At 42.8% G+C, this 11485-nt stretch overlaps 1 protein-coding gene across 1 annotated transcript; it reads right to left on the bottom strand.

Annotated features, from left to right (window-relative positions):
• Window positions 1-3588: 3588 nt before the first annotated feature.
• On the bottom strand, window positions 3589-10973 carry LOC134290130 (uncharacterized). The gene is made up of 2 exons (XM_062857167.1): window positions 9480-10973; window positions 3589-7506 (listed from the first exon to the last, which is right to left on the bottom strand). Exons 1-2 carry the CDS (start codon window positions 10971-10973, stop codon window positions 3589-3591), a joined length of 5412 nt encoding a protein of 1803 aa, XP_062713151.1.
• Window positions 10974-11485: the final 512 nt, after the last annotated feature.

Genomic DNA, 11485 nt, shown 5'->3' with positions numbered 1-11485 from the left:
CAAGTGTCCAAATTCAGCAAAAAATCACTTTATCTAAAGTCTTCTAAAAATGCGTTTGGGGCTGTCCATAAACCACGTGGTCTTTTTTTTGGGACTTCATAACCCCCCCCCCCCCCCCCGTGGTCATTAGTCCATACAATTTTTTTTATTCGTCCATACAAAATGGTCTTTGGCCATTGGTCATGACCACGTGGTTTATGGACAGCCCCTTTCAGAAATGCCTCAAAAACTCGAAATATCCAAAACCTTCCGTACATCCTCAAGGGATTGCTCCAGAAATTTCTTGAAAAATTGCGACACATTTCTTGCAAAACATAGCAGATTGGATATTTGTTCAGATATCAGATCAGATCAAATATCAGATATTCCCGAGCAGAAGAGAATATCAACAGCATAATAAATTATGTTATTTTGGCATAATAACTGTATAATGAAATCAGTAATTTTTATGTTACTAGCATATCTTATTATGTTATAAACTTGTCTGTCATAAGCGGCAAAATAACAAAAATCATAACAAAAGAATGATCCTGGAAGATCAATTAAATAACATGTTTTGTTAGATTCGAAACAAATGAATAACAATGAATCTTTAAGTGAATTTGAAAACTTGTTATTGCTGTGTTATAGTTCATCACATATTTGTACATTTTCAATAGTAGAATAATAACAAAACTTGGTCTACGACAAAGTATATTATTGAAAAGTTTTTTTAGTGGATGGATCTCAATAACTTGATCATAACAAAATAGGATAGCTCAACAAAAGCTGTTATAAAAAAGAAATACTTTGATAAGTTGATAATAACAAATTATGATATAGAAACAGGCTATGTGATTCTGTTATTATGAATTTGATATTTTCCTCTGCTCGGGTTTGTTCAATCATTTGTCTATAAATGCTTCTAGAAACTGCACATTAAACTTTTCAATAACTGGAATCAAACATAAAAGTTGCACCGATAATCTTGATGTCATTCGTACTCTCGTTGTGAAAGCACAACAGTCAAAAAGGTTTAAATTTGCTCTACTCAGCATCGACCTTGAAAAGGCATTTGACATGGTTTGTCATAAACGATTATGGGAAATCATGGAAAAATTTCAACTACCAGAACAATTGATTAATTGCATAAGACTGTTATACAGTAAAGCGACTTCTAGAATCCTCGTAAATGGTTTTTTAACACCTTCCTTTGGAATCAAGAGATCTGTGCGACAAGGATGTCCTTTGTCCATGTTACTTTTTTGCTTATATATTGAGCCGCTTATAAGACACTTGAATAATAGTATATCGGGTATTTTAATTTCTGGGCGTTTTGTTAAAGTTCTGGCTTTTGCTGACGATTTGACTCTTCTCATCAGATCCGACTGTGAATTTGATGCTGTTTTTCAGATAATTGAAAATTTTTCAATATTTGCTGATATCAAGATAAATGTAAAAAAATCTGGATTTTTGAGATTCAACAATTGCAAGATAGGGCCTCAGCTCATTTCAGAGAAAAATGAATTGAAAATACTTGGTTTACTCATTAACTCCAATTACAAAGTAATGGTAGAGAGTAATTATAAGAAAATCATAGCAAGCATTAATATTGCCACACAGGCACAGATGTCGAGAAGACTTAATTTATTGAAGAGGGTCATTGTTTTAAATACATACATACTTTCTAAATTGTGGTATGTTTCACAAATTTTGCCGCCAAGTAATGTGCATATTGCACAAATTAGGAAGAATACAGGATATTTTTTGTGGGGATGTCATAGAATCTTCAAAATTGAACGAACTCAGTTGTACCTGCACAACCTCAAAGGAGGTCTAAATTTGCTTGATCCGGAAACCCAGTGTAAATCACTTTTCATAAGGAATTTACTTTTTAAAGGAAATGAAACTATCAATCACTATTTTATTGCTACAAGTAATTTGAAAAATTTGAGTCTTAATACTCAGAGATATATTTCAAGAGCAAAGGATATAAAAGAACTGTCTCACTTAGTAACAAACAAACAAATATACAGTTACCTGATTGATGAAATTAACATAAAAGTCAAAGTAGAGGAAAAGTATCCACAGATTCTATGGAGTGAAATTTGGGAAAATATAAATCAAAATTTTCTAACTTTGTCAACAAGATCTGCACTTTATGAGATATTCAATGATATAGTTCCAAATAATATATAAATGTTCAACAATATAGCGAATGTAGACAATTTCAATTGCGATGTATGTGGTAAACCGGATAACAATTTGCACAGAATAATTAATTGTACAAAAACTTCAAAAATATGGTTGTGGGTATCGGGAATAATTAAGAATAGATTCAAAATTGAGATAAAATCTCCCCATCTACTGCTTTATAAGAGAGTAGGGAAGCAGAATAGAAAGTTTAAGGCAGCAATATGGTTAGTTTGCGAAGCTATTGCTTATAATGTAAATCATCATAGAAATCCAAGCTTGTTTCAATTTCAAAAAATAATAAGAGACACTAGATGGAACAGTAAAAAAATATTTAGTAATCATTTTGGAAATAATCTTAACATCTGTTGAAATAAATACAGATTTTTGTTAAGAATTAGGATTAAGATTAGCTTTAAAAACATCTTTGTATATTTTGTAATACTTTGTAATGTTTTTGTGAATGCTTTTTAAACAGTAAATAAACAGTAAAAATTGAAAAAAAAAATACAAAATCAAGGGCATCAGTTATTTCCTAAATTCTTTCAGAAACTCGTACAAAGATTGACACTCACGTAATTAATCTTAGAATTTATTTGAGAATCACTCTGATGACTTTTCTTAAAAGTCCTCTAATCATTCTTTACTTAAACTTCACGATAAATGCTTGAAGAATTTCACTACTTTTCCAACTTTTCTTATAATTCCTCAAGGAAATCGTTCAAAAATTCATCTACGAAATCTTTCAGAAATTCCTCAAGGATAATCTTAAGGTGTTTTTTTCTAGGAATTTTGAAAGCAAACCCTGTAGGAATCCACCAGGAATTTCTTAGGAATTCCACAAAAATATTCTCCAGAAAATACTCTACTACTGTTTTTTTTCAAATTCTTTTATACATTTTCTATTCATTACTATCGGTGTACGGGATGGCAGTGGACTGTATCTGCGCTGGCTACGTTGTGGTGCTCGCGTTCCGCTCAGGAACCGAGCCGGGTGGGAGCAGGAACCCTCGCGTTCCTTCCCAGGATGATGGCCACACGTTGGCCGGGCTTCGCCTCATGAAGCCTCGGTGGTTGAGCTGGACTAGCTTCCGCTAGCAGCAACCTGATAACTCTTTGAGCCTTGATAAAGGCTGTTGGTGAGGAGGAAAACAATTTCCGAACAACTCCGTTGCTCCGAATAACTCTAGGAAAATTATTTCTGAACAACTCTTTTGGTGGAATCGGGGATGTTTCAGAAGCGCGATGACCAGATGCAAACACAGGAGATTTACTTAAACTACTCTATATTATTCATTTCTCTCCACTTAACTTTGATGTACACTCTTCGGTGGTTCGCAGAAAACTGATGCTGCTGCCACGATGCGCACTATATTTATAGCCCGCACGAGGTGGTGGGGCCACGCGCCGATCACGCTATTGGCGCACCGTCGCGTCGGTCGGCTCTGCTTGCTGTCTCATGCGGTCTGCGCGTGCTACGGCTCTCTTCGGGTCTGCTTCGCGCTGCTGTGTTGTTGCTTCGACGAACGATGAAAAATTACTGACGCTGGTCGCTGTTTGGCTGTTGATTTTATTGTCGTCGCTTTGCTGTTCAGCACTCGCTTCGTCGTCGTCGTTCGTTCGTCGCTGGTTGGATGGGCGGAGCTCTCGTGGTGCAGATGTGTGGCTGCCACTGCTAGATGCTTCTTCAGTTTGACTGCTGTCGAACGGAACATTCTCCCCCCGGCAAAAAGTGGAAGTTTGGAAACTTGGATCATTGTCCAAGATAGGCAAAGGCGCTAGCTTGTGTATAGGTCGTCTAAATGTACCAGTCTTCGTTCGAACTTCTACCACTCTTACGAGGTTATCGGCTCCCGGGTGTACCCTTTCTACTCCGCCCAGATTCCAGCATTGTGGGGGCAAATTGTCATCCTTCAGGAGAACAACCATTCCCGGTTGGATGTTAGCTTTCTGTTTGGTCCATTTGCCTCGCACTTGTAATTCGGTGAGATACTCTCTCGACCATCGTTTCCAGAAGTGTTCGCGAAGCTGTTGTATGTGCTGCCAGTGGGACAAACGATTGGTCGGGATACCTACTACAGACGGTTCGGGAATTGCTAATAGTGGACGGTTGGCAATAAAATGTCCAGGGGTCAACGCTTCAGGTTCCGTTGGATCGTTAGATTGGGAGTAAAGTGGTCTCGAGTTGAGGATTGCTTCAATCTGGCACAACAGGGTGGATAATCCGGAGAGTGTTAGGGAGGTGGATTGGTAAACCTTTTTGAGCGCTGTTTTAACACTTTTCACACCGGCCTCCCAAAGTCCTCCGAAATGTGGCGCACTTGGGGGAATGGTCTTCCAAACGATCTGCTTTGCTTGGCAATACACGAAGATCTTGTTCTGGGTCGTCTCCTCCTTGAAAAGCCGATAGAGCTCCTGCAATGCTGACCTTGCTCCGATGAAATTGGTCCCGTTATCGGAGAAGACTTCCTTCGGATATCCTCGTCTGGACACGAACCGTTGAAAAGCCGCAAGGAACGAGTCTGTGGACAGATCTTCCACGGCTTCCAGATGCATGGCCTTTGTCACCATACAGATGAAGACACAGATGTAGCCCTTTACCGGAGTCGGCTTTCGAACTGACTGCTTGACGTAGATTGGTCCGGCAAAGTCAAGCCCAACTCTCTCGAAGACTGGCGCTGGGTTAATCCGATACGATGGTAGGTTTCCCATCTGCTGATCAATCGTGGTAGGATTCGTCCGGAAGCAGGTAACGCAGGTTCTCAGCACCTTTCGAATTGTCGATCTCGCGTTGATCAACCAGAAATGTTGTCGCAAAAGGTATTGTACCATGGAGTTTCCGGCATGGTGATTCTCTCGATGGACGTCGCTTATCAAACCGTGCACGATGGGGTTGTTGCTTGGTAATATTAGCTGGTGTTTCACTCCGAATGGAAGCTGAGACTGACCAAGCCTACCTCCAACTCGCAGTAAATCCTCGTCGAGAAATGGTTTCAAATTGTTCAGACGATGGTTGGGTTCGTCTGCTCGTACACACTCGATCTCCTTGGCAAACTCCTGATGCTGAATGGCTCCAACGATCAAATTTGATGCCGCCCGTAGTTCAGGAATAGTAAGATACCGGGACATCACTCGGTCGGCCTGCTTCTTTCGAGCGTTCGAAATGAAGCGTAGCATGTAGGCAACAATCCGTTGGCATTTCCGGAACGAAGCAAACTTTGTCAACACAGGGAATTCTTCGTAGTTCATGACCGGCAGTGCAGCTAGCTCAACCCTGAGTTCGGGAATTTCGCAATCTTGGAGTGACTGTGGCCGCTCTTCTGGGTAATCCACGAAGCACAAAAACTGAGGACCATTCCACCATTGCTCGTTGTTAGCTAACTCTCTTGCAGACTGTCCTCGAGATACAGTATCGGCGGGGTTCTGATCCGTGCGAACATATTTCCAAACGTGACTAGTATTCGATGTGATCTCTGTAACTCTGTGGCGGACGAAGGTTTGGAGATTGCCAAGCGGTTTGTGTAACCATGCCAATACAACTTGACTATCCGACCAGAGAACGATGGAACTGAAGCTCATCTCCAACGCTGATTCGACCTTACTAATCAATCTTGACAAAAGAAGGGCTGCTAGTAATTCCTTTCGAGGGATTGTCAGGGGTGAAATCGGTGCAACTTTAGACTTAGCGCTGACCAACTTCGTCGATGCGCTGCCATCAGGGAATATTGAGCGAACATACACGCATGCCCCATACGCCTTCTGGGACGCGTCCGCGAATCCGTGCAATTCGTACCGCACCACCTTGTTCGATAACACATGGCGTGGAATGCGAATTTGCTCCGAAGTTGGCAGTGACATCAGAAAGTTCTCCCACTCGTTCAGGAGGGTATCGTCTAACGGATCATCCCAATTTAGCTTGCTGATCCACAATTTCTGCATGACTATTTTTGCCAGTACCACCACTGGAGAAATAAGTCCGAGCGGATCGTAAATCTTGGCAATCTTGGGCAGGACTTGACGCTTGGTGGGTCTGCTGGCCTTTTCTGAAGGGGATGATCGGAACAAGAACTCGTCTGTGGAAGGATTCCACATCAATCCCAAGGTTTTGATGACCTCGTTGAGGCCACTTTCGCTGAAAGATGCGCAGCTGTCTCGATCTTCACTGGGAATGGGTGATAGGAGCTGACTAGTGTTGGATGACCACTTGTGAAGGTGCATTCCACCGGACTGGAGCAAGGCTATCAGCTGATCTCGAAGCTCACATGCTTGTAGGAAATCATCGGAACCAAAAAGAGCATCGTCTATGTAGACATTTTTCTCGGCAACGGCGGAAGCGAGCGGAAAGGTTTCTCGTCCATCCAGTGCAAGTTGCAGCAGAGATCGCGTGGCCAAGAAAGGGGTTGAGGCCGTTCCGTACGTCACAGTAGTTAGTTCGAGAACACGTAGTGGGTCTTGGGGCGACTTTCTCCAAAAAATCCGTTGTAGTGGAGTGAAAGCGGGATCTACGGCAACCTGGCGGTACATTTTGGCTACATCGGCGCTCATAACGTATCGATACCTCCGGAACCGTAGGATGATAGACAATAAATCGCTCTGAACGTTGTATCCGGTCATCAAAACATCGTTAAGGGACAATCCGGCCACCTTTGCAGATGCGTCGAATACCACCCGGCATTTTGTAGTTGTGTTCGATGGGCGGAGGACGGCATGGTGGGGAAGATACCACTTCAGAACTCCAGGAGGATCGTCGCGTTCTTGGACCTCCCGGCAGTGCCCAAGAGATTCGTACTCGTCCATGAAGGCATCATACTGGGCTTTTAAATCTGAATGACGTTGTAGTTTAGACTCCAGCAGGAAAAATCGTCGCAAGGCCATGGTACGGGAATCCGATAGTTGAGATGCGTTGTCCTTCAATGGGAGGTGAACGATGAAACGACCACTGTCGTCTCGACGATGGGTTGATGCGAATTGCGATTCACACTGCTCTTCCTCACTGGACAGAACCACCTCTGAAGACACACCTTCAACTTCCCAAAATTTCTGCACTAGTTCTTCAACGGGGTCAACTCGAACGGCACAGGAATTCAGCACAAGATTGGAAGAACAGTCAAGCAACTTGCCCCCGACTAACCAACCAAGCTTAGAGTCGTGAAGGCTAGGGAGATTATCGTCTATTTTCAAACACCCTGGTTTCATAATGTCATAGAACCAGTCCATTCCAATGAGCAAATCAACGTGGCTAGGTTCATGGAAGGATGGATCAGCCAGCCTGAGACCTTGAGGAAGTTCCCAATTCTCCAAATTTATCTTAACCGACGGAACCTGACCAGTAATCTTCGGCGAGACCAAACAATTCAACATGAAGGAGAAATCGCTGCATTTAGAGTGGACGTTTATGGTACATTTTTGCCTGATTGTCGACCTTACACTGCCTATGCCTGTTATCGGGACACTTACGTTGAGCACATAGTGAGTAAGATGCGATGCAAAGAGAAAAGAGATCGGATAAGCGTCGAAGCACACTCTGTGGAAACTATATGCAGAACGCATGAACCGTACATAGTAGATGAGTTGCGATGAGTGCGAAGATGCGATGGAGCTGCTTCGACGCATGTGAACGCAAGAGAACGCTTGTCGGGTATGGATTTTATGATTGCGCTCGTTGTGTATGTAAAGGAATGCGGATTTAATGTTTTGGGAATGCTAGTAGGTAATATAAAATGCGTTAATAAGTTGTTGTTTATGAACATAATTCAATGTTTTTTCACATGACTTGTATTTTGATGTACCAGACGTAATAAAAATTTATTATACTGTCTATCGATCGCCATGTAAAATAACATATTTAATTGCATATAAAATAGTATTCCATCAAATCGTTAAAGTTTTTTTACATCATAATTTTGTTATTATAAGTGTATAAGAAAACATTTTATTTTCTCTGTTCGGGATTTAAATCAAGTGATCAATGTTTGATATGGCCGTTTGTTCAGTGCATGTTATTCATGTGCAAGTTAGAAAGTTTAAGATTTATGGTATTCAACTTAATTGCTAAAAGGATTCTGATTGAATGGTTCTGCTTTTTTCTTTGTCAGGCAAAACTACACTGAAATAAATTTTGTTGTGGGAACTACCGATTACATGGTAAAATAACTAACCGTACCTATGATTCTCAACCGACAACAACTTCCAGTTAATTCCACTTAAACGCTGTCAATTTAACTAGCAGTGCAGTTAACATTACCAAAAATAAATCTCATAAAACAGCTGAGTATTGTATTTTCAATCACACTGTGTTGTAAAACGCGTGTCCAGGAAAAATTTACAATGTTTTGTTGTTGAGCTGACTACGCTTTTAGTTGAATTTACTGCAATGCATTGTAACTCCAATCATATTTCAGTGAGCTTAACAGATTTTGTTGTCGGTTGAGAATCATAAATACGGTTATTAATTTTACTACGGATTCGGTAGATTCCACAACAATTTTTTTTTTCAGTATAGATCCCTTAACGAAAAAAGTGTGACATCGATTTCGATTGGTACTCTTTTACCTATAATATATGATGAATATTGTGTGCTTATTAGAGACATCTTTTCTCGTAGATATCGCCGAAAATTTTGTAATAAAAAAAACCTATACCCTTGAATAATACACACTTGCCGAATTTTTGTTTCTTTTTGCTTTTTGTTAATCAAGAAATGTTTTAATGCCGGAAATCAGTATAACAGTCTCATATTGATTTAAATTGAAATCAACACTCAGATAGCCCAGTCTGGAAAGTAAAAATATGTGTATACATAAAGACATCGCTCACGCGAATACAATTACATTTTATACATTCTTTTCTCAAATAATTAATTCAATAATCTCAATCTTGTACAGTTACACCAGATTTTTTTTTCTGAACTGGTCGGTTTTTGCTATTGCAACAGGATCAAAACTACTAAGTTATAGCAAAAAACGGCCCGCGCAAAACAAAAAGCGGGTGCATTTTATCTTTCCGCTCTTATAGATGAAACGATCATTTCACTACCCACATCCAAAGAAGCGCTTCAACATACAAGCGACTTCATCGATCAAATCACGCGAGTCGTTGATGCGCACGAAATAGGCGAAAATGGATGTGAAAACAACATGCGCACCCTCATTGAAAACCTCATGCACTATGGCCTATCAAAAATCCCTCTTCTCATCTCATAACTTATCGCATCCGATCGCATCTCACCTTACCCACTATGGTCACAGCCTTACTTCTTCCACTTGAATACCAAGAGTATTGATAAATGATTGGGAGATAAAACTCACCTGAGATCCGCAGTCTAGCAGGGCTTTGCACACATGAGGCCGCTGTTGATGGTCTATAACGTTGACAAGGGCAGTGAGCAACACCACCTGGCTCGCTGGGTTCACCGAGTTGTTGGAATGCGCTGCTGTCACTGATGGCTGGTTCTCGGCCGACTGCTGTCTGACAGCCGACGCCGCCGGTTGGGCTGATCCTGGAACTCCATTCGCTGAATTTTCATTCGCAGGCTGCGACGAGATTGCACCACCTTCGAAATGGAGTAGGGTGTGGTGCCGCTTGTTGCACTTGGAGCACGACTTCTTCGATGGGCAGTTCTTCACACTATGTCCACTTCTCAAGCAGTTGTAGCACACGTTATTCTGTTTGACTTTGGCCAGTCGATCCCTCACACTCAAGCCGTTGAACACAGAGCACTTGTACGTCACATGGCTTTCATCACAAATGGTGCACCGCTGATCCGCTGATGGAGGAGCTGTCGCTGCGTTGGCATTGGGAAACGCCTGCTTCCTCGTAGCTGGTTTCGCCCGTGTACGCTGTGCCTTGGCTTCTTGATCCGTATCGCGGCATCTCTCCAGAACTGAGACGCGGTCTTTCAGGAACTGTATGGTGTCTTCGTAGTTTGGGAGTTCTCCTCGCTTTATCGTCGACTCCCATAACTTCTTCGTGGTAGGATCCAGTGCACGTGCGATCAGGTGGACGACAATGAGCTCAGAGACGCCGGTGAACTCTTGGTCAAGGAACTTCAAGTTTTCCACGTGACTAGTGGTAGACTCGACCAAGGATCGCAACTCACCGAAATCCTCCTTCGAAAGTTTCTTCACACCGAGTAGTCCAGCAATATGGATGTCGATCATTCGTCGCTGATCCTCGAACCTTTCCTCCAGTAACTCCCAGGCGTGGGCGTAGTTTCCATCGGCAATCGTCTTCACGTCAATGATACCCGCCGCATCACCGACGAGGGCCTTCTCAAGGTGATACAGCTTGATTCGAGGTGCTTCGTTGGTACGGTCGACTGCATCACGGAACATGATCTTGAACCGTTCCCAATTCTCGTACCTCCCGTCGAAGGTGGGGATGGCGCGAGGAAGAGATTGCTGGATGACCAACGGTTGTTGGTTCGCCGGTGGTTGCACTTGTTGGGCCGCAGGTGGTGCGGCTTGAGCCTCGAGAAGGGTCTCGAGCATGATGGACACCTCTTCGTGCAACGTCTCGAATTGCAGGAACTTCTCGTTCTGTTCCTCCTTCTTGTTCGAAGGAAGAATCGCCACTATCTTCTGGTGGTGCTGATGGTACTCGTTGTAGGCACTTTCCACTTTCTTCACGTACACCTTCACTTGAGCGGAAGGCAGCTCAGCCTGGTCCGCTTGGGCTTGGGTCAAGATGTTCTTGATGCGCGTGATGTTACCTTGTGCCATGCCACGCAACTGTACAAGAGTGCTCAGCTCTTCTTCACTAGAGCTGGCCATCTTGGACGACTTCATTGGTGTGTGCTTCATTTTCACTGAATTGCTTTAGTTCACTTCACTTTAGTTCGTTATAGTTCTCACTAACTGTCACTTGTTCACTTATTGTCTTTGTCTTTCAATCACTTTTGCTAACTTCTCCGTGTTTGCCTCTAATCACCACTCATCCGATCCAACCACCGATCACCGTCGATAACACATTCGGACACTCGCACTCGAGCATCCGGCTCGAAGGACCAAATCCATGTACGGGATGGCAGTGGACTGTATCTGCGCTGGCTACGTTGTGGTGCTCGCGTTCCGCTCAGGAACCGAGCCGGGTGGGAGCAGGAACCCTCGCGTTCCTTCCCAGGATGATGGCCACACGTTGGCCGGGCTTCGCCTCATGAAGCCTCGGTGGTTGAGCTGGACTAGCTTCCGCTAGCAGCAACCTGATAACTCTTTGAGCCTTGATAAAGGCTGTTGGTGAGGAGGAAAACAATTTCCGAACAACTCCGTTGCTCCGAATAACTCTAGGAAAATTATTTCTGAACAACTCTTTTGGT

The sequence above is a fragment of the Aedes albopictus genome, chromosome 3 (genome assembly GCF_035046485.1).
Source record: "Aedes albopictus strain Foshan chromosome 3, AalbF5, whole genome shotgun sequence".
Classification (NCBI taxonomy): domain Eukaryota; kingdom Metazoa; phylum Arthropoda; class Insecta; order Diptera; family Culicidae; genus Aedes; species Aedes albopictus.
The sequence above is the reverse complement of the archived record's forward strand: the minus strand, read 5'-3'. Positions and strand labels throughout refer to the sequence as shown.